Genomic DNA, 24,046 nt, shown 5'->3' with positions numbered 1-24,046 from the left:
GCTGTTGCGGCCATTTGGGGAATGAACCAGCAGACGAGGGCCTTTCTGTCTGTCTGTGACTCTACCTCTCAAATAAATAAGTAAAAAATCTTAAAAAAAAAAAAAAAAAAGTGAAGCAGCCAGTACTTGAACCCCTGCCCATATGGGATTCCAGTGCTGCAGGTGACAGCTTTACCCAATATGCCACTGTGTTGGCCTCTTTACTTAATTTTTTAAAATTGATTTAAAAGGCAGAAACAGAGAGGAGAGAGAGAGAGAGAGAGAGCGAGAGAGACTCATTTTCTATCTGTTGATTCACTCCCCAGATGCCTGAAACAGTCAGAGCTGGGCCAGGCTGAAGCCAGGTGCCAGGAGCACCACCCAGGTGGCACGAACCCAAGTACTCGAGCCCATGTCTTTACCTCCCAGGATATGCATTAACAGGAAGGTAGATCAAAAGCGGAGGGTCTGGAACTCAGTCCCAGGCACTCTGATACGGGATCTCAAGCTTACCTTGTTGTGCTGCAACGCCAACTCCTGATCTTTTTTTTTTTTTTTTTTTTTAAGATTTATTTATTCATTTGAAAGTCTAAGTTACACAAAGAGAGGAGAGGCAGAGAGAGAGAGGTCTTCTACGCGCTAGTTCACTCCACAATTGACTGCAAGGGCCTGAGCTGTGCCGATCCGAAGCCAGGAGCCAGCAGCTTCTTCGGGGTCTCCCATGTGGGTGCAGGGGCCCAAGCACTTGGGCCATCCTCCACTGCCTTCCCGGGCCACAGCAGAGAGCTGGATTGGAAGAGGAGCAGCAGCTGGAACTCGAACCAGCGCCCATCCCTTGATCTTTTTTTAAAACAGGCATCTGGATGTCAGTATTTTTCTTTTTTAATCTCATCATTAACTGCCACAAATAATATAATAGGCTTTGTTCTTATTGCCTCCTGCCCTAGCCCTAACAACTACCAACTAAAATCTAAGAGCCACAGAGGCAGTGACTGCTACCAGTTTCCTTCTGGGTATGATACGTTTCAAGCACATGGTACAGTGCCTAACACATATTTAGTAAATGAATGAATAAGCAGACAATTCTGATTAGTGGAATGTTGAATAACAAAATTTATTATTGTATTAAAGTCTTTTATGACAGAACACCATTAAAGCAATGCTAATGTCAATGGTTATAAAATGTGAAAACAGTATGGAAAAATATGACTGAAAATAATTTTCATACCTCACTTTAGTCAATATATTTAACCAAAACCATTAGTAGCAAAACTGACTGATTAGATGGTGTTGCCTTTTCCTCTTGTCACCATCTTGAGAAATGCATGCAGAAGGACATAGCTAAAAATTTCACAGAAAGAGGAAGCATGAAAAGAAGAGATTGGGCGCCTCACGGACACATCTGGATTTTATGCACTAATCCTGAACTGGGATCATACACTGACAGCTTCATGTCAAATGTCTCTGATATGCACGATTTTCAATTATCATGGTCTAGTTAAATAACTCAGTCTTTTTTCTTTTTTTAAAGATTTATTTATTTTTTTGAGAGGCAGAACTACAGAGAGAGAGAGAGAGAGAGAGAGAGAGAGAGAGAGACAGGGAAAGAGCTCTTCCATCCATTGTGTCACTCCCCAGTGGCTGCTTTGGCTGGAGCTGGGCTGATCTGAAGCCAGGAGCCAGGAGCGTCTTCTGGGTCTCCTACGTGGGCGCAGAGGTTCAAGCACTTGGGCCATGTTCCACTGCTTTCCCTGGCGCATTAGCAGGGAGCTGGATGAGAAGAGGAGCAGCTGGGACATGAACTGATGTTCACATGGGATGTTGTCACCACCGCAGGCAGAGACAGCCTACTACACCACAGTGCTGCCCCCAACAATCACGATTTTAAAATTAACTTCTAAGATCAATTTACACATTATCAGCTTGCAGTCTAATTTTTACAGTTCTGCATTGCGTGCTTTTCCTACATCCAAGAGACAGGGTAAATTTTAATGTTCAGAAATAATAAATAGAATGCCCTTGCCATAGCCATGAAGATCCACTGACTAGAGATGAAAAGTGTTGTAGACAGTAGTACCCTGCTCTCCCTCTCTTGATGTAATCCCTAGTATGTATCTCTAGCTGGGGTTTGCATGCAACAAATCCCAAACTGAACTTTATTCTTTTTTTAAAGGCTTATTTATTTATTTATTTGAAAGTCAGAGTTACACAGAGGAAGAGAAGAAGAAGAAGAAGAAGAAGAAGAAGAGAGAGAGAGAGAGAGAGAGAGAGAGATCTTCCATCCGCTGGTTCACTACCCAGTTGGCCACAACAGCATGAGCTGCAATGATCCGAAGCCAGCAACCAAGGACTTCTTCCGGGTCTCCCATGTGGGTGCAGGGGCCCAGGTCTTGGGCCATCTTTCACTGCTTTCCCAGGCCATAGCAGAGAGCTGGATCGGAAGCAGAGCAGCTGGGACTCAGACTGGTGCCCACATGGGATGCTGGTACTGCAGGCAGTGGCTTTATCCGCTATGCAACAGCGCTGGCCCCTGAACTTTATTCAAACCTTCCTACATACCAAACATTCGTGAGCAACTTGATTATCTTAGAGTATCAGGATTAATTTTGATGGTTACTAACAGATGTCTGAAATAAACATGGCTTCAACAAGGTAAAGATGTAGGATTAGGCAAGCAAGGGCTAGTATGATGATTCACTATTTATTAGGAATCCAGCCATTCCTATTTTTTTTTTTTTTGTATAATCCTTAACATAAAGCTTCTGTTTTCAAGTTACCCTACAGCCACAAATGAGCTCCTGGTGCTTTTACCATAGCATTTCAGCCAAACAGGGAAGGCAAAGAAAAAGTGCTGCCACCTGTTATTCAGTCGTCCTTCCTTCTGTCATTCCTTCCTTCCTTCCTTTCTTTCCTTTATTGATTTATTGATTTGAAATGCAGAGTTACAGAGAGAGGGAGAGACAGACAGAGAATCTTCCATCTCCCCAAATGATGGCTCCAACAGCCAGGGCTGAGCCAGGCTGAAGCCAGAAGCCAGGAGCTTCCTGAGAGTCTCCCATATGGGTGCAGAAGCCCAAGCACTAGGGTCATCCTCCGCTGCTTTCCTAGCCACATTAGTAGGGAGCTGGATCAGAAGCAGAGCAGTGGGACTCAACTGGCGCTGGTATGGCGTGTCAGTGCGGCAGGCAGTGGCTTAATCTGCTGAGCTACACCACCTGCCCCTCAGTGTACCTTAGAGAGCTTTCATGGGTGATCCACTCAAAGACGTCTGCTAATGTCTTATTAAACAATTCTTCCTGCAACAGAGACAGGAAAATGGGTTTTTAGCAGGCATATTGCCATCTTTTACACTATTGAGGTCAGTTACATATAAAATGAGTTGAATATTCATTATGTAACTAGCTAGTGGTCTTTCTTTTCAGATATCAGTAGTGATTCTACCATTCACCTCATCATCAAGCCAGAGTCCTAGGGATTATCTGAAACTCCTCTGTCTCCTTCACTGCCCCTATCTAAGGTTAGCTTATTATATGTTCTAAATATTTTCATATGTGAAACTTTCATTTTTTTCTTTAAAGCTCTATTGTATAGGATAGTACTTGACACACATTGTTTATTTTTATACATGTGGAATTTTGATTCAACAGCTGCTTCTCATATAATTGGTGGAAGTCATTTCATATTTATAAACATGAAGTTGGGGTCTTCAAATAACATTCAAGGAATATTCCTATGTTGCTATAAAGTATAATTCCTAGAGCTCTCTAAGTCACAAAGCAATTCCCTATTCTCTACCACTCGTAGAATTTGGATTAGTGATTTGACTTCAATAATGTGGAACACAAGCAAACACACTCCCTTCTCTAACGTTAAGTGTTATTAATCGTATAGATTTGTCTGTTACCAGTTTCTGTCTTTTATACTCTCTCTTCCAAGAGACTCCAGTGGGACATCCCTCAGTATGTTCCTGAGCACATACATGCACACACATATTTGAGCATGTGTGAACTTGTGCACACATGTGTAGGCAGACACACACACACACACAGAATTATGGCCTACACAATCTTGTTCGTTAGCAAGTGAAAATGTCAGGCATCTCAGTTGGGGGCATGAAAAACAGTTAGCCTGTCTCTGCTGAGCCACCTGCTGAATATTCCATATGCCAGGTGCTAATTTTAGGGGAAAGAAAGGAAAGTTTAAAAATGTATTCTCTTCTCACTGCTCTGCAAGGGCCTCCTCTCCTTTTCTTCTCAGGCAGCTGCACCAGAAGCTTACATGAATGCAGAATGCAAGCGGTACTAGAAACAAAGCATAATTTATAAGAATTCACCATATGACTTAAACAAATAAACCTACTGCGTTAAGCTTATTGTCCCGGAGAGAATAGACAGTGTGACTGGCCTTGGATTGATGGAATTCACTGGAATAGAGCAGGACTGACAAATTGGGGTAAAATATTTCTCAGTTGTACTTTGTCCTGGGACAAATGACCAACTTATTTTAAATTCATTTCCTACAGCTGGTGAGTGGGCAGCCAGGTCTGCATCCTACCCATTGTAGCCAAGTAACATTTCTTGATTTTGACAGGTTGCCCCCATTTGATTAGATATTTTGCAAAACAATGTACACCACAGATCATTTTCCAAATGGTTTTGTTTCTCCCATTCCTGACATTCAGGCATAAATGAAGACCCTCTGTGAGCTCTGAACATGCTCAGAGAATGGGTTGTTTTGACAAGCTGGGGAAGAGACTATTGGCCAGCAGTCTGCAAGCCCGAGCTTTCATAGTGGTCATATTGCAAATGCTATTTTATCTTCGTTTTAACAATGTTCCTTTGTAACCCTAAGTATTTAATTTATTAACATCATTTGTTTTAACACAGCAGCGTTGGGGGGCAGTGGGAGCAAATCCACAAAGAAAATTGTTGCAGTTTCTTATGGATTTGAAGACATATTTCATTAATTTGGTTTTTCAAACTAAAATTTCATGCAAGGTTAATATCATTTCAACATGAATGTGATCCTATATAAAAAACTGCATTGCAGAAATTTTGTCATTCAGATGTTATGAAATTAAGAATCAATTAGAAGCCGGCGCCGTGGCTCAATAGGCTAATCCTCCACCTTGCGGCGCCGGCAAACCGGGTTCTAGTCCCGGTTGGGGCGCCGGATTCTGTCCCGGTTGCCCCTCTTCCAGGCCAGCTCTCTGCTATGGCCAGGGAGTGCAGTGGAGGATGGCCCAGGTGCTTGGGCCCTGCACCCCATGGGAGACCAGGAAAAGCACCTGGCTCCTGGCTCCTGCCAGGATCAGCGCGGTGCGCCGGCTGCAGCGGCGGCCATTGGAGGGTGAACCAGCGGCAAAGGAAGACCTTTCTCTCTCTGTCTCTCTCTCTCACTGTCCACTCTGCCTGTCAAAAAAAAAAAAAAAAAAAAAAAAAAAAAAAAGAATCAATTAGAGGCTGGCGCCACGGCTCAACTAGGCTAATCCTCCACCTGTGGCGCCGGCATACCAGGTTCTAGTCCCGGTTGGGGCGCCGGATTCTATCCCGGTTGCTTCTCTTCCAGTCCAGCTCTCTGCTGTGGCCCAGGAGTGCAGTGGAGGATGGCCCAAGTACTTGGGCCCCGTACTCGCATGGGAGACCAGGAGGAAGCTCCTGTCTCCTGGCTTTGGATTGGCGCAGCGCACTGGCCATAGCGGCCATCTGGGGGGTGAATCAACAGAAGGAAGACCTTTCTCTCTGTCTCTCTCACTGTCTAACTCTGCCTGTCAAAAAAAATTAAAATGTAACCCTAAGCATTTTATATTTTAATTTGGGAACTTATTTTGGAGAATTATTATTTTGTTAGGAGTAATAGTTGGGACTTAATTTTTTCTTTATTTTTAGATCTTAATTTTATGATTGAAGAGGGAAGATCTTCCTAAGATACTACTTTTCCCCATAAAAATAATTATTTTAAAAGAGCAAATAAAGATTTAAAGAAGAAGAGTTTGCAATTGACTTTCAAGTGACAGTCACAACTTTGCAGAGGAGAGGAGAAAGGCAGCTGTCACTCTGTTTCCCACTTACTGCTGTGTGGTCTTGGATCATTGATGTCGTGGGGCCCGCCTTCCTTTGTCTGTGCAATGTAGACGATAATGGTAAGTACTCCTAGGATGGTGGTGAGGATTAAAAGAGTGCATGTGAACAATGTGATATTAACCATACCTGGCACACAGTAAACATTCAAAAAATCTTGGCTGTGGTGATTTTATAATTACCTCTATATAGATCACCTTCACCTCTTCCTACTTTTTCTCCATCCCACTTCCTCTTGTGCATGTAGCGGGGAATAAGTCGCAATTGAGCATCCTAAGAGATTAAAAAGTGTAGTCTGGAGCAGTGGTCACAGTCTAATCCTTTTTATAAACCAAAAATATTTAAATCACAAAGAAAAGGAAGTATACCAAGATTGCCATATGGCACAATTTCATGGGGTGCCATCCACCTTGTTGTCAGAGGCTCTCATTTATTTATTTGAAAGAGTTATAGAGAGGCAGAGGCAGAGAGAGAGAGAGAGAGGGAGAGAGAGAGAGAGGTCTTCCATCCACTGGTTCACTCCCCAAATGGCCACAACAGCTGGAGCTGGGCTGATCCAAAACCAGGAGCCTGGAGCCTATTCCGGGTCTCCCACATGGATGCAGGGGCCCAAACACTTGCGCTATCTTCCACTGCTTTCCCAGGCCATAGCAGAAAGCTGGATCGGAAGTGGAGCAGCCGGGACTTGAACCAGTGCCCATATGGGGTGATGGCATTGCAGGCAGCGGCTGTATCTGCTACTCCAGAGCACCGGCCCCTGCAGTAATTGAAATTGTGCAGCACGTGGTCCATGCCGCAGTGTAGGGTACCTCTGAAGCCCACCATTCCAATGCTCTGATTTTTCCCTTTACCGTATTCTTCTTTGTTTTCATTAAGTGCTGATCTATACTTACTAGATGATATATTCACATTAAAGCTTTATGCATTCACTTCCGTGTATAAGTTATTTTTTTTCTTGCTAAAGGTATTGAAATTCAACTAGAGGATGTATGTATTGGGGTGCATAAAAGCTTATGTTACCTCTGCATGAAGTAGTAATAGTTGGAGGAAAAAGTAGGGAGTATGGAGTGGGCATTTGGGTTAGTGCTTAAGCTGCCAACTGGGATGCCTGCATTCCATTTCTGAGTGTCTTGTTTCAAGTCCCGGCTCCACTTTCAGTTGCAGCTTTCTGCTGTTGCACTCTGGGAGGTAGCAGTGATGGCTCAAATATTTGGGTCCCTGGTACCCATGTGGAAGATCTGGAATGAGTCCCCAGCTCTTGACTTCCACCTGGCTCTGCCCTGGCTGTGAGCCAGTGAATGGGAGCTCACTTTGTTAAGTAAATGAGAAATAAAGAATGAATTGTATTTATCATTGAAAATGCTCATAATCTATAAAAAATTGTGCTTCCTTTATTTTATGAGATGATTACAGCTGACTCAGAACAGATTTGAATAGAACCAAAATCCTCAATTAACTGACCTCCCAAGTAATAGGGGCTGGTAGTAGATTTCTTGCCACTAAATGAAGGGACAGACAAACTGGAAAAAATATGATTGCATCTCACAGTGATATCTGCAATCTGCTTTCTGTCATGTGTTTGTAGACACTGCCAGTGATTTAAATGAATATAACACTTTTCATTATTGTAAATAAAATGCTTCATTTAGTTAGTTCTTTGGTTGATGTGAGGAAAGATTTTATCTGATGAAGTACTTCAAGAAATACCCTTTGAATTTTGAAAACCATGACAGTTTTATTTCAATACACTTTATAACCAGTAATAGAACTACATATAGGTAGTATTGGATTTTCATGAGTTCCTCCCTGTTATTTAAGCAACACAGATGTTTCCTTTATTTATAGTGAGTTAATCCTACTGCCATTCATGCACAAGGAGGAAGAAGGCACCCAAAGGTCTTTGTAGCAAGAGGAAGTAGAAGCAGCAAAACCCCTAGCTAATCTACAAATTTGATAATTCACCCTCAAATAATTTAAAGTTCAATGTATTTGCATTACAGACGTTTGAACCAGGTACACTGAAGTTCACCACATTCTGCACTAAAATTGAAACAGCACTCAGATGGACTGAGCCGGGTTTTGTGATGTGCTTTCTTCCATCTTTGGTATAGAATTTTCCTACTTACAGAGGAATCACAACTGAAAATAAATTAAAACTGTAACTTTACCTCTTGAGATGAATATTCTGTCTGCAATGATCTCTTCCTTGCTGAAATTACCATTCAGTTCACATCAACAGCATTTATTGAACATTTTACTATGCTGTTTCTGGGGAATTGAAAGAAAAAAAAACATGGTCTCTGTCCTTAAGGAGTTTTCTCTCAATTCAAAAGACTGAAAGGCAGTCAAGACATCAAGGTACTGGGTGGGGGAGGCATGGAATAAAGTAGGAAAGGGTGTAAAAGGGATGTTTGGATCGTCTTTACAGCACTTTTTAATAATCACTAGTAAGTCCATACCTTTGCCACTTCTTGGTATTGCCAACCTCCCTTCTTTTGTTTATAATAAGATATTAATTTAATAAATATATGTACTAAAACTCTTATGAATAAGTAATGTTTTGGGTTTTGTCAGTGATTAATTGAGGAGGTAGTTACATGAACTGATCTCCAAAACAGTCAAATGATGATTAATACAGTGTCAGAATCATAAATAGCACGCCACAGGAACATTGTGAATTTAGTGCTTGACCAAGATTACACCACTAGCAAGCAGCAGAGCTGAAATTTGAGACCAGATCTTTCTGTCTCCAACACCAGCTTTCTTTTCATTTTAAAATTATAATATAAGGGGCCTGAGTCGTGGTACAGCAGGATAAGCTGCCACCTGCCATCCCCATATGGGCGCGAGTTTGAATCCTGGTTACTCCATTTTTGATTCATCTCCCTGCTAATGCACCTGGGAAAGCAGCAGAAGATGGTCCAAGTCTTTGACCCCAGCACCCATGTGGGAGACTCAGATGGAGTTTTGGGCTCTGGACTTTGACCTGGCCCCACCAGTATGGCCATTTGGGGAGTGAACCACTGGATTGATGATTTCTTTCTGTCTCTGTTTCTGTCTCTCTCTTTCTCTCTCTCTACTCTGCCTTTCAAATAAATAAAAATCTTTTAAAAATAAAATTACAACACAAAAAAGTCATATATATCAGGACATCACAGAAATATGCAACAATATTCTAGTAGATTTACATTTTCAGAAGACCATTTATACATAATATTGTTGTGAGCCATATCTTTGTTGGTAATAGTTACTGTAGGGTTTATAGTATATACTTTCACTTCCAACAAGTGATATTATACCACCTCATGTATGGTAAAAGAAACTAAAATATCTTTAGTGTTGTTGCCACAGTTTCACGTGTACAAGGAGACTTCAAAAGTTTCATGGAATATAGAATTAAAAGATAAAAATATAAAATATAAATCTTATCATCATAAGCCCCAGCAAGTTCAAGATGCTTTTGTAAATTATACAGCCATTTAGTCAATTTTGAAAAAACTGAGGGTTGGGGCCAGCACTGTGGCATAGCAGGTTAAAGTCCCAGCCTGCAGTGCCAGCATTCCATATGGGCACTGGTTCGAGTCCTGGCTGCTCCTCTTGCAATCTAGCTCTCTGCTGTGGCCTGGGAGAGTAGTAGAAGATGGCCCAAATCCTTGGACCCCCGCACCCGTGTGAGAGACCTGGAGGAAGCTGCTGGCTTCTGGCTTTGGACTGGCATAGCTCTGGCTATTGTGGCCAATTGGGGAGTGAACCAGTGAATGGAAGACCTCTCTCTCTCTGCCTGTCCTTCTTTCTCTGTGTAATTCTGACTTTCAAATAAATAAATAAATCAGAAAAAAACCCTGAGAGTCCTAGGAAGTCACTCATATCAATGCAATCTCTTTCATATTATTAACTGAAGACAAATGAGTGCCCTTTAAAGATATTTTTACAATTAGGAAACAAACAAAAATGTCAGAAGGAGCCAAATCAGGATTGTAAGGTGATGCCTAAGGATTTCCCATTGAAATCCTTGCAAGATTGCCTTTCATGAGCGGAAAGAGCAGAGCATGGTGGAGATTTCTTGGGAGTTTTTCTACTAAAGCTTTGGCTAACTTCTCAATAAGCAGATGTTATATAATTCCTTAGCCTTCAGAAAGCCAACAAGCAAAATGCCTTGAGTATCCAAATAAATAAATAAATAAATAACCTGTTACCATGACCTTTGCTCTTGACTGGTCCACTTCTGGTCTACTTCTGAATGACTGGTCTATTTTCACCTTTTTTTTTTTTTTAAGATTTATTTTATTTATTTGAAAGACAAAGTTACAGAGAGAAGTAGAGTCAGTGAGAGATAGAGGTGTCTTCTAAACCTCTGGTTCACTCCCCAAATGACAGCAATGGCCAGAGATGAGCTGACCTGAAGCCAGGAGCCAGCAGCTTCCTCTGGGTCTCCCACATGGGTGCAGGGGCCCCAAGGACTTGGGCTATTTTCTGCTGCTTTCCTAGGCAATAGCAGAGAGCTGGATTGGAAGTGGAGCAGCTGGGACTCGAATTGGCACCCCTATGGGATGCTTGCACTGCAGGTGGCGGCTTTACCTGCTACTCCACAGTGCCAGTCCTGCTTTCACCTCTTGATAGCCAATGCTTTGATTGTGCTTTTTCTCCAGGATCATACTGGAAAAGCCATGTTTTCTCTCCTGTTTCAATTCTTATTTTTTTATTAAAAAGAAAAAAAATGTTTATTTTATTTATTTAAAAGTCATAGTTACAGGGAGAGAAGGAGAGATGCACACACATACACACAGAATCCATCCATTGATTCACTTTCCATATGGCTGGGGCTAAGCCAAAGCCAGGAGCCTGGAGCTTCTTCTGGTCTCCAATGTGGGTGCAAGGCAACACTTGGGCCATCTTCCACTGCTTTCCCAGGCATAGTAGCAGGGAGCTGGATCAGAAGTGGAGAAGCTGGGACTCAAACAAGCACCCATAATGAATACCAACATTGCAGGTCATGTCCTAACTCGTTACACCACAACACAAGCCCCCTGTTTCAATTCTTTAAAATAAATATTTCATGATCTTGATTTTACTTATTTAAAATTTCCGTTGAAAGCTCTGCTCTTGTCTGCAGTTGATCTAAGAGCAATTGTTTGAGCACCCTTAGACAAGAAAGTTTCTTCCATTTGAAGTTTTAGGATTGTGTAATCTTTTTTTTTCTGCTGTTTTTTTAACTTTTATTTAATGAATATAAATTTCCAAAGTACAGCTTATGGATTACAATGGCTTCCCCCCCATACCGTCCCTCCCACCCACAACCCTCCCCTTTCCCGCTCCCTCTCCCCTCCCATTCACATCAAGATTCATTTTCGATTCTCTTTATATACAGAAGATCAGTTTAGCATACATTAAGTAAAGATTCCAACAGTTTGCTCCCACACAGAAACATAAAGTGAAAAATACTGTTTGAGGGTTGTGTAATCTTAACCAGTTGAGATGTCTATGGTGTGGCTATTGTTTCTGTTGTGAATCATCAATGTTGTTTAATCACAACTTGAACAACATTTTTCCTCACAAACTGATGTGGAAGGTCTGCTGCTAAAGACTTCATCTCAACATAGGCTCAGCCCTTCTTAAAACAAGTGGTCCATTTGTAAACTATTGATTTATTTGGAGCACTGTCTACATAAACTTTTTATAAAGCATTGATGATTTCATCATTCTTCCACCCCAACCTTCACCATAAATTTGATATTTGATCTTGATTTAATTTTAGCAAAATTCATGTTGCTCTGATAGTGGCTCCTTTTATTGTTTTTTAAATGTTTATTTGGTTTTTCCTTGAAAGGCAGAGAAAGAGAGAAAGCTTTAACTTACTGATTCACTCCCCAAATGCCCTCAGTGGCTAGGCCTGGGCCAGGCTAAAGCCAGGAACCAAGCACTCCATCCCGCTCTATCATGTGGTAGCAGGAACCCAAGTATCTGCTGCCTCCCAGAGTGAAGAGGAGCAGCCAGGACTTGAACCAAAGCCCACAGGGGATGTTAGCACTGTAGGCAACAGCTTTACCTGCTATGCCACAGCACTGGCCCCTAAATGACTCTTTTAATTTATGATTTCCAGTGTTCTACATTTGTTTTGGTAGATCCATATTTCCCTTGGCTATAATTTTCCTTCTGCCTTAAGGACAAACATTTCTTTCCTTTTTTTTTTTTTATTTCTTTATTTTATTTGAAAGAGAGATGAGAGGTTTAGAGAGACAGAAAGAGAGAACTCTCACCTGCTGGTTCACTACCCAAATGCTCACAACATCTGTGGTTGGGCTAGGCCAAAGCCAGGAGGCAGGAACTGAATCTGGATTTCTGATGTGGGTGGTGTGGGCTGAACCACTCACTCCATCACCAGCTGCCTCCTAAGATGCACACTGGTAGGAAGGCAGAATTGGGAGCAGAACCAGGACTCAAACCATGGCACTCTTATTTATTTGAGTGTCCCAAGCAGCATCTTAATAGCAGTGCTAAATGCCCCTCCTGGACAAGCATTTTTGCTTGCTCATGAGGAATGATTCAACTTTTGTATGTTTGAAAAAGTGTTTATTTCACCTTTTCTTTTTCTTTGTCTTTTTTTTTTTTTGGAAAAATATTTTTGTTGAGTAGAAAATTCTAGGTAGACAGGTTTTTTTTCTTTCAGTACTTTAACAATGTTGCTTCACAATATGTTATATTGCCCTACCCCAGATAAGAAACCTGCTGTTATCCTTATCTCTGTTCCTCAATCCATAATGTGTCTTTTTTTCCCTCTGGCTACTTTTTACATTTTCTCTTTATCACTGGCTTTGAGCAATTTGATTATGAGGTGTTTTGGTGTACTTTTTCTCATGCTTCTTAAGTTTGAGATTGCGTAAGCTTATTGAACATGTGAGGTTGTAATTTTCATCAACTATGAAAATTTTTAGGCTTTTGTTTCTTTAAATAATTTCTTTTTGGTTAGTCTGTCTCTTTCTTCTTTTTGAGGACTCTACACACATATTAGGCCTTTGAAAATAGCTTGTGGATCACTTACGGTCTGTCCATCTTTAAAGGTAACTTTTCTCTGCTTTATTTTGATATTTCTGTTGTTATATATTCACATTCACTAATCTTTTCTTCTACAATGTCAACTTTGCTGTTAATATCATTCAATGTATTTATCATTTCATCCATTTTAATTGTTTTAAAGATTTATTTATTTATTTGAGAGACATAGTTACAGACCTGGGGGTGGGGGGAGGGAGAGAAAGGGAGAGAGAGAGAGATCTTCCACTCCCTGGTTCATGCCCCAAATGATCACAATGGCCAAAGCTGGGTTGATCCAAAGTCAGGAGCCAGGAGCTTCTTCCGGGTCTCCCACATAGGTGCAGGGGCTCAAGCGCTTGGGACATCTTCCACTGCTTTCCCAGGTTGTAGCAGAGAGCTGGATCAGAAGAGGAGCAGATGGAACTTGAACCTTGCCCATAGGGGATGCTGGCGCCAGAGATGGAGGCTTGACCTACTACGCCACAGAACCAGTGTCTCTGTTTTAGTTTTTTTTTTTTTTAAGATTTATTTTTAAAGATTTATTTATTTATTTGAAAGGCAGAGTTACAAAGAGGCAGAGAGAGAGAGAGAGGGAGTGAGAGAGAGAACGAGAGGTCTTCCATCTACTGGTTCACTCCCCAGATGGCTGCAACGGCCGGAGATGCGCTGATCTGAAGCCAGGAGCCAGGAGCCAGGAGCCTCCTCTGGGTCTCCCATGTGGGTGCAGGGGCCCAAGGACTTGGGCCATCTTCTACTGCTTTCCCAGGCCATAGCAGAGAGTTGGATCGGAAGTGAAGCAGCTGGGACTCAAACTGGTGCCCATGTGGGATACTGGCACTGCAGGCGGCAACTCACTATGCCACAGAGGCAGCTCCCATTATAGTTTTAAACTCTAATTTCATTGGTTCCTTTCCATATCTTCCATGTCTTTAACTTTATGAACATATAACATACTGTTACAATAACTATTTTAACCTCTACTACTCATTATTTCATCTATTTCAGTTCTGGGTTGGTTTCAATTGATTTAATTTTCTCCTCTTTATTAGTCAATGGTTTTCATTTTCCCCTGCTGTTTTGTATGTCTGTGACGATATTTTTATTATATTCAAGATACTATGATTTTATCTTGGTGGATATTGGATATTTTTTTAATTCTATAAATACTCTTGAAATTTGTCCTGAAACATCATTCAGTTACTATGAAATAGTTTGATCTTTTCTCATCTTGTGTCCAAGATTTGTTAGGAAGAATCTGTAGCTAATTATTACTCACTTTAGAGACATATGCTCTAAATGTGTGCCCAGTGCCTTGTGACTTATCACATTTTTTTTTCAGTAGGGGTGGTTGATAATACACTATACATTCAACATTGTATCTGTAAGATTTACCCATGTTATTTTGTGTATCAGACATTTGTTATTTATTTGTGGATATTTAGCATTCTACTTCCTGAATAAGCCATGTTTCATTTAGCAATTTTGTTACTAATGAGCATGTAGATTATTTGGATTATTATTGATAAAATTGTTCTGGACAGTCATTTATTTATTTATTTATTTATTTATTTTTTGACAGGCGGAGTGGACAGTGAGAGAGAGAGATAGAGAGAAAGGTCTTCCTTTTCCGTTGGTTCACCCTCCAATGGCCGCCGCAGCCAGCGTGCTGCAGCCGGCGCACCACGCTGATCCGATGGCAGAAGCCAGGTACTTCTTTCTCCTGGTCTCCCATGGGGTGCAGGGCCCAAGTACTTGAGCCATTCTCTACTGCACTCCCTGGCCACAGCAGAGAGCTGGCCTGGAAGAGGGGCAACCGGGACAGTCCCCGACTGGGACTAGAACCCGGTGTGCCAGTGCCGCAAGGCGGAGGATTAGCCTAGTGAGCCGCGGCGCAGGCCCCTGGACAGTCTTGTACAGAGTGGTTCAGTAAGTGTTATGACAGAAGTTTGCTTTAGGTGCTGCAGGATCACAAACAGGTGCTCCTGAGGAAGGGGAATCTTGAGCTGAGATTTTAGGGGAGTAATACATGCTTAGATGAAAAAGTAAATGAATAGTTTCTAGTGAAGGGTCATAAGGGAAAAGGAAGAGAATCAGTAAGAAATTACAGGGAAGAACGAAAAGAAGAAACCAAGGTAGTGAGTGGACATTGCCATGATAAATTAAAGGGTCCAAACTGTACCTCCCAAAATCGCAAGAATGGAATCACATGATCAGATTTTACTTGTAGGAACACATTTCTGATCACGGTGTGAAGAACAGATTAAAGGAGGGTGAGTCTGAAGACTGGGAGACCTGTTGGGGGTTATTACAGTGCAGCGCTATAACTCAGCGAGAAGTGGTGAGGCTTGCAATAAGGCAACGACTGTGGCAACACTGAAGAGGGGAAAGGTTTGAGAAATCATAAAGCAATAAACTCCTAGAGGAAAGAGAAAAGGATCAAAGGTGACTCAAAGGTGTTTGAATTGGATGATTTAATATGGTGGCCCAGTCACAGAATTTTGAACAAGAAGAGCAGTTCTCAGGGAAAGTTGAATCAAAGCGAAAATGTAAAAAATGAAGACTTTTTGAAGAGTGTTCCTGACCAGTTTGTTATAACACTAATATAATTAAGTTATTATAGTACTCTACCAAAAAGGTCAAATTTTAATTTAAAATTTGCTGTGGTAAATGTACAACAAACAGCGGGCACAGCAGGTTAAGCCACTGCTTGTGACACCTGCATCCCATATCATAGAGCCTGGCTGGAGACCTGGCTACTCTGCCTTTTATTCAACTTCCTGCCAAAGCATCCTCGGAGGCAGTAGATGATGTTTCAAGTACTTGGGCTCCTGCACCCTTGTGGGATACCCAGATGGAATTCCAAGTTCCTTGGCTGTTGCGAGCATTTGGGGAGTAAAAGCTGATGGAAGAGTGCTCTCTCCCTCTCTCTCTCTCTATGTGTGTGTGTGTGTGTGTGTGTGTGTATGCTCAAGTAGATGAAAATAAACACTTTTTTTTTTAAAGATACCATGGGGGGCTGGCACTGTGGCGCAGTAGGTTAATCTCCTTCTGTGGTGCTGGCATCCCATATGGGCATCGATTCTAGTCCTGGCTGCTCCTGTTCCTATCCAGCTCTCTGCTACAGCCTGGGAAAGCAGTAGAAGATGGCCCAAGTCCTTGGGCCCCTGCACCCATGTGGGAGACCCGGAAGAAGCTCCTGGCTCCTGGCTTCGGATCAGTGCAGCTCCAGCAGTTGAGGCCAACTGTGGGGTGAACCATTGGATGGAAAACCTCTCTCCCTCTCTCCCTCTCTCCCTCCCTCTCCTCTCTCTGTGTACTTCTTTCAAATAAATAAATCTTAAAAAAAAAAAAAGAATGGAGCACTTATGGGGCTGGTGTTGTGGCATGGTGAGTAAAGCCATTGCCTGTGATGCCAGCATTCCCACATGGGTGCTGATTTGCGTCCCAGCTGTTCCACTTCTAATCCAGCCCCCTGCTAATGCACCTGGGTAGGTAGCAGGAGATGGTCCAGGGCCCCTGCATCAACATGCAGGGAGACCTGGAAGAAGCTGGAAGAGGCCCCTGGCTCCTGGCTTTGGCATGGCCCAGTCCCAGCCATTGCGGCCGTTTGTGGAGTGAGCCAGCAGTTGAAAGATCTCTCTCTCTCTCTTTTCTTCTCTCTCTCTGTAACCCTGTTTAAAAAAAATCTTAAAAAATATACAAAAGATAAATATACCTGTTTTAATATATAAAAATAAATAAACCCTGTTTAAAAAATCTTAAATACAAAATATAAAAATATAGCTACAGTATATTATCAAGTGAAAAAAGAAAGCTTTAGAAAGGTATGATAGGCAGGATATTTTCACAAACACTAATTAAGTGTATGCCAAACAATGATTCCTTATCCAGAGAGCCAGAAAAAAACAAGATAGACAAAGGTTTTGTAGCTGTGAAGTTGAAAAATTGTTAACAGTGATTGTGTCTGGGGAATGAGAATGGTGGTAGCGGGATGGTGAAAGGATGTCTACTTTTTATTTCATACAATATTTGGACTTCAAGCAATTTTTGTTTTTGTGGTTAGTAAACCAAACGTTAAAAGAAGGCATTTATATAATTTTTATTTATATTTTCAAAAATCTAAACAGTGGTAAAACTAACTTGAGATTGTGAAGAATTTGTTTTGATACAAAAATTATGCTTGTAGGAATTTATCTTAAGAAAAGGTTAAAAGGTGGGGCCACTGTTGTGGCACAGTGGGGTAAGTTGCCACCTGTGCCACTGGCACCTATTAGGAGTGCCAGCTGGAGCCTCAGCTGCTGCACTTCCGATCCGGCTCTCTGTTAATGTGCCTAAGAAAGCAGCAGATGATGGCTTAAGTACTTGGGCTTCTGCTTCCCACACACAGGAGACAAGGATGGAGTTCTGGGCTCCTGGCTTTGGCCTGGCCTAGACCTGGCTGTTGCAGCTATCTGGGGAGTGAACCAGCAGGTAGAAGTTCAGTCTCTCTCTCTCTCTTCTCTCTCGTCCTCTCTCTTGCTCTCTCTCTTCCCTTCTCTCCCTTTGTCCCTCTCTCCCCTTTCTCTCTGTAACTCTGCCTTTCAAATAAATGAATAAATCGTTTTTAAAAAGTTAAAAGCACGAAAAAGCCACAAATATGTTCATTACAATTTTCTTTTATAATAGTATAAAATTAATAGCAACTTAAATATATTTGTACATGGGATCAGTAATTAAATCACATTGTTCACATAAAATTCAAAATTACCATTGGCATCCCATTGACTACCACCTTAACAGTCAGTTTCTTCCTTTCTCTTGCTAACAGAATTGTCTTTTTTTCCAGATACTAAGAAATATATCTGAATATCTGAAAAATATCTGATTTATTTCAGATGTCACATTGGCAACACGGTCAGGGAAAGGGGTGCAATTCTGGGAGCTAACTGGGATTTATGATGGTAATTCTACTCCTGTGTGTTCGGTTTAAGGGTTGGCAGAACTGCTTCTGACCAATGAGACATTAAGGTAGTTTTTGGTGCTTTTGGGATTTTCATTCTGATAAAAATAGAGAGGTGTATGAGGAAAAACCCTGCCTACTTTCACCTACTTCTGGATATTTTGTTTGAGGATGTAGGCTTATGATGCTTGGAGCTTTGTAGTTGTCTGAGACTCGGAGGCAAAGACAAGAGAGTCACAGATAGGTCAATCAAAAGCCAGCTTTAAAACTACCCAATACCAGACTTCTTAAATTGTCGATGTTTCTTTTAGCTGTGGGTCACCATTACTTGCAAATGTAACACTCTGACTGACAGTGAAAAGGAGTCCAACTCTGAAATTATATAACTTGGGTTGAAGCCTTTGGCTTCTCTTAGTAGTGTTATTCACTATTAGATCATAGACTATTTAAATGGTCAACGATTTGGTTTTCTCATAGAGTTAATAACATAATTATCTCTCTCAAAAAGTTTTATTTATTTTTTTTAAAGTTATTTATTTATCTGTAAGGCAGACTTACAGAGAGGCAGAGAGAGAGAGAGAGAGAGGTCTTCCATCCACTGGCTCATTCCCCAAATGGTCATAACAGCCAGAGCTGGGCCGATCTGAAGCCAGGAGCCAGGAGCTGGGTCTCCCACATGGGTGCAGGGGTTCAAGGACTTTGGCCATCTTCTATTGTTTTTCCCAGGCCATAGCAGAGAGCTGGATCTGAAGTGGAGCTGCTGGGACTCGAACTGGGATCCATAAGGGATGCCAGCGCTGCAGACGAGGGCTTTAACCCACTGTGCCACAGCACCAGCCCTTCAAAAGGTTTTAACATGAGGGTTAAGTATATGTAAAGAGTTTCACAGAGTGCTTTTAGTAAAAGTTTAGTAGTGATTTTCAGCTATTGTTAATACATAAAATAATAATATCAGTCAATACTGATGTGAAAGTGTACATGTTATATTAAATGATTAAAGTACTATTATATATACAGTAGTTACTATTTTATGGAAATAAGTATATATTCCTGGAGAAAATATCTGGAAGTACATACCAATTAAAATGTTAATAGGTGCCAGCGTTGTGGTTTAGTAGGTTGAGCTTCCACCTGTGGCACCAGAATCCCGTGTGGGCACTTGTTTGAGTCCCAGCTGCTCCCCTTCCAATCCAGTTCCCTGCTAATGGCCTGGGAAAGCAGTGGAAGATGGCCCAAGTGATTGGGCCTCTGCACCCTTGTGAGAGACCCGGATGAAGCGCCATGCTCCAGGCTTCAGATCTGCACAGCTCTGGCCATTGTGGCCATGTGGGCAGCGAAACAGAGGATGAAAGTCCACTCTCTCTCTCTCCCTCTCTCTGTCTGTAACTCTGTCTTTAATTCTGTTAAAGTTGGTGTGGGATGGGAAGAAACAGAAAGATGGAAAGTCCTACAGAGAATGTTCAGGAGTGAGAAATAGCGGTGAGACTGATGCAGAAGCCAAGAGAGGAACAGGCTTTGAGAAGGGAGTGGTCAACATAATTGCGGGCTTCTGAGTGGTGGCAGGCTGTTCTTGGAACTTCACATGAGCTCAGAGAGAACTGCGTCAACAGAGAAATCAGAGTGCAGTGGAAAAGGAGACTTAAACACTGAATTACAGATCGGATAGAGAAGTGAGTAAGTGGAGAAGGTGAGTGTATAGTAACCTTTCAACAAGTTGGGCTGTGAAGAAGAGAGTCGGGGAGCGTTTTGAGCAAAAGTTGGCAGAAATGAAAAGACTCACACTACAAAAGGGAAGGGAGAGTAGCTCGCAAAGGGCCCCAAGCAGGCAGAAGAAAGTGGTGTACAATTGTATTTGTGTGGGAAAAAATTCCTTCGGGGAGATTTCCCACCTTTTTATCCACTATTTTTTTTTTTATCACTATCTTCATGATCTATTTTGATTAACAGGATTTCATGACTTGTAAAAGTTTTGTTTATCTACACTTATTTATTTGAAAGGTAGAGGGACAAAAACAAAGAGATCTTTCAATTGCTAATTAACTCCAAATGCCTGCAATAGCCTAGGTTAGGTTAGTTGGTAGCCAGGAACCAGGAACGTAATCCTGGTTTCCCACATGGGTAGCAGGGACCCAGCCACTTGAGACATTACCTGCTGCCTGCCAGGCTGTGCATGAACAGGAAACAGGAATCCAAGTGGAGCTAGAACTTGAACCCAGGCACTCCAAGGTGGGATGAGAGCATCCCAAGTGGTATCTTAACTCCTGAGTCAAACACCTGCCCCTGGGATTTTACAATTTTAACGTAATAAAAAAAACTTTTCCAATACTGTCAAAGATTTTACATTTTATGGTAGAAACAATTTGTTATTCCAAGGCCAGAAAGATGTTCTATTACATTATCTTCTAAAAATGTTAAATTGCACTTTATATTTAAGTCCATAATCTATCTGCAGTTGATTTTTTGAGATCCAATTTCATTTTTAGGATATGGATAACCAATTATCCCATCCTCATTATATTTACCCTTTGGTATTCGGTGATAACTCTGTCACGTGCAATAGTGATCTGTGAGAGCTGACTTTTTTTTTTTTTTTTTTTTGACAGGCAGAGTTAGACAGTGAGAGAGAGAGAGAGAGAATGGCTGCTGTGGCTGGCACAGCTGGCCCGAAGCCAGGAGCTTCCTCCTGGTCTCCCATGCGGGTGCAGGGCCCAAGCACTTGGGCCATCCTCCACTGCCTTCCCAGGCCACAGCAGAGAGCTGGACTGGAAGAAGAGCAACTGGGACAGAATCCAGCGCCCCAACCGGGACTAGAACCCAGGTGCCGGCACCACAGGCGGAGGATTAGCCTAGTGAGCCGCGGCACCAGCCTTGAGAGAGAGAGCTGACTCTTAGCATTCTGTCTCCAACTCTGCAGTCAGTGAAGTTACATTGGTGGCATGAAATTAGCCAAGTTTGTAGTGTGCACACCATGGAAATCAGCAAACAACTACAAATGAAGGCTGCTTTGGCTGAAGAGTTGGCTTATTCATGATAAACTGTTTCTGAAAAAATTTTAGATTTGAATAGCTAATATTTTAGTTATGCTCGTTGCATCTGTGTTCACAAAGTGACAATGATCTGAAAATTATTTTCTTTGTAATAACTTTACTTGACTTTGGTATCAATATTATGCAATCAGTATAACTAGAGAGTGCTTTCTTTCTTTCTTTTTTTTTTTTTTTTTTTTTTTTTTTTTTTTTTTTCAATTCCTGTTTATTTTTGGCTCTTGGGGCAATGTCATCTTTTCAATATGAAAAAAAAGCAAGTTCAACACAAAATAGAAATCTGAAGTGTGGGACAAAACTAAAGGAACAGGGGGAAAACAGCCAAGGAAGAGCTGAGATGTTGCCGACAGGAGGCTGTCCTGTCCCCTCTGCTATGGGGAGCAGAGCGAACCTCCCATGCATGGCAGGGATGGATGGGGGTTGGGGGGGGGGAAGGAGGCAGGAGGGCGTTTCTGGAGGCTCAGGGACCAAGGCTGCTGGCCTTTCTCCTTGAATCCCCTTCCTTTCATCAGGGGAAAGGCAGGAATGGAGCATGTGAGACAGGGAGAGAGAGCTCAGGACGGAGCCTGGAGGGAGAAGGAACGGAGATAATACTGTCAACACCCCAAAGCCGAGACGGATCATGGGATACCTGAAGCGAAGATTTCTTCCCTGGCAGGGGCTCCGACCTCTCTTTCTTGCCTGGTACTTGGGCTTATGGACAATTATTTTGGAAACAGAAGGGAAATATTAACTGGACAGATGGGAGCAGTGGGCACCAGAAAGAAACACATGGCAGGATTTTAGTTTCCCAGAGCGGAGAGAGAGAGGAGACATTCAACAAACAAAGATTTATTGAGCTCCTACTATGTGCCAGGCACTGCTCTAGATCCCCCTCCCCACAAAGGAAAAAGAGAGAGAGAGAGGGGCAGCAACACAAATTCTGAGGGAGAGGACAGGGCAGCTGAGGGGGCCAGGACGCCCGAGGCGACAGGAGGGCTCTGACTCAGGCTTCCTCTTCAGCCTCCTCCCCGAAATCCTCCTCCTCTTCCGCGGTGGCATCCTGGTACTGCTGGTACTCGGACACCAGGTCGTTCATGTTGCTCTCGGCCTCGGTGAACTCCATCTCGTCCATGCCCTCGCCTGTGTACCAGTGCAGGAAGGCCTTGCGCCGGAACATGGCTGTGAACTGCTCCGAGATGCGCTTGAACAGCTCCTGGATGGCCGTGCTGTTGCCGATGAAGGTGACTGCCATCTTGAGGCCCCGGGGCGGGATGTCGCACACAGCTGTCTTCACATTGTTGGGGATCCACTCCACGAAGTAGCTGCTGTTCTTATTCTGCACGTTCAGCATCTGCTCGTCCACCTCCTTCATGGACATCCGTCCACGGAAGACAGCGGCCACGGTGAGGTACCGGCCGTGCCGGGGGTCACAGGCGGCCATCATATTCTTGGCATCGAAGACCTGCTGGGTGAGCTCAGGCACAGTGAGGGCCCGGTACTGCTGGCTTCCTCGGCTGGTGAGAGGCGCGAAGCCAGGCATGAAGAAGTGCAGGCGGGGGAAGGGCACCATGTTCACGGCCAGCTTGCGGAGGTCGGCGTTGAGCTGGCCGGGGAAGCGGAGGCAGGTGGTGACACCACTCATGGTGGCCGAGACGAGGTGGTTGAGGTCACCGTAGGTGGGTGTGGTCAGCTTGAGCGTACGGAAGCAGATGTCGTACAGGGCCTCGTTGTCAATGCAGTAGGTCTCATCTGTGTTCTCCACCAGCTGGTGCACGGACAGGGTGGCGTTGTAGGGCTCCACCACGGTGTCTGACACCTTGGGCGAGGGTACCACGCTGAAGGTGTTCATGATGCGGTCAGGGTACTCTTCCCGGATCTTGCTGATGAGCAGGGTGCCCATGCCAGAGCCCGTGCCGCCACCCAGCGAGTGGGTGAGCTGGAAGCCCTGCAGGCAGTCACAGCTCTCAGCCTCCTTCCGCACCACGTCGAGCACTGAGTCGACCAGCTCTGCCCCCTCTGTGTAGTGGCCCTTGGCCCAGTTGTTGCCTGCCCCGGACTGACCAAAAACAAAGTTGTCTGGTCTGAAGATCTGGCCGAAAGGCCCTGAGCGCACAGAGTCCATGGTTCCCGGTTCTAGATCCACCAGGATAGCACGAGGGACATATTTGCCACCTGTGGCTTCGTTGTAGTACACGGAGATGCGGTCCAGCTGCAGGTCGCTGTCCCCATGGTAGGTGCCGGTGGGGTCGATCCCGTGCTCATCACTGATCACCTCCCAGAACTTGGCACCGATCTGGTTGCCACACTGACCGGCTTGGATGTGCACAATTTCCCTCATGGTTGGAATCTAATTTTCTCTGGCTCGCCTGCGGGGCAAGGAACTATGTGACTCGGGTAGTCTGGGATTTGGTTATTGTTTTTTTCCCGTCTCTCTGCCGGTCGCTGGCTGGGAGGATGGAGCGTGCCCCGGAGGCTGCAGCAGCGAGGTCCGAACGCGGCCGCTTTCTTTCTTTCTATTCTCTGGATGAGCATAATTAAAATTGAACTGAACTCTTCCCAGTAGAGCTTGCTGGTAAAATCATTTGGGACCAGCATATTTTGTGTGTGTATATGTGTGTGTGCATGTGCACCTGTGCAAAGATTCAAGGTAATAATAATGATAATACAATTTCCATATTGTGTGTAAGGCCATTCATGTTTTTCTATTTTTTTTTCTATTTTTCTTGAGTCTGTTTTCGAAGAAGTTGTCCCTTTCTCTGAAATCCTCAAATCTATTGCCGTATTTTCCCAATATTCTTATGTGAACTTATAAATTTATGCTGCAACTGTATGTCTTTTCTCTTTTATATATTTCCAATACTTTAATTTGTTTATTTGTGTCTCTTTTTTATGCATCAATCTTGCAACAGGTTTGACAATTTTGTTAGTGTTTCAAAAACAACTTTTTTTCTTTGTTGATGTTCTTTGGCATACATTTGTTTTCTGTTTCA

At 43.0% G+C, this 24,046-nt stretch overlaps 1 protein-coding gene across 1 annotated transcript; it reads right to left on the bottom strand.

The window, feature by feature from the left end:
• Positions 1-21,889: 21,889 nt before the first annotated feature.
• On the bottom strand, positions 21,890-23,560 carry LOC138844691 (tubulin beta chain). Its single transcript, XM_070054248.1, has one exon. The coding sequence runs from the start codon at positions 23,392-23,394 to the stop codon at positions 22,060-22,062; it is 1,335 nt and encodes a 444-aa protein (XP_069910349.1). The 5' UTR covers positions 23,395-23,560; the 3' UTR covers positions 21,890-22,059.
• Between the last annotated feature and the right edge of the window lie 486 nt (positions 23,561-24,046).

This window comes from Oryctolagus cuniculus, chromosome 12 (genome assembly GCF_964237555.1).
Source record: "Oryctolagus cuniculus chromosome 12, mOryCun1.1, whole genome shotgun sequence".
Lineage (NCBI taxonomy): Eukaryota > Metazoa > Chordata > Mammalia > Lagomorpha > Leporidae > Oryctolagus > Oryctolagus cuniculus.
Note: the sequence above shows the minus strand (reverse complement) of the source record. Positions and strands in the feature narration are given on the sequence as shown.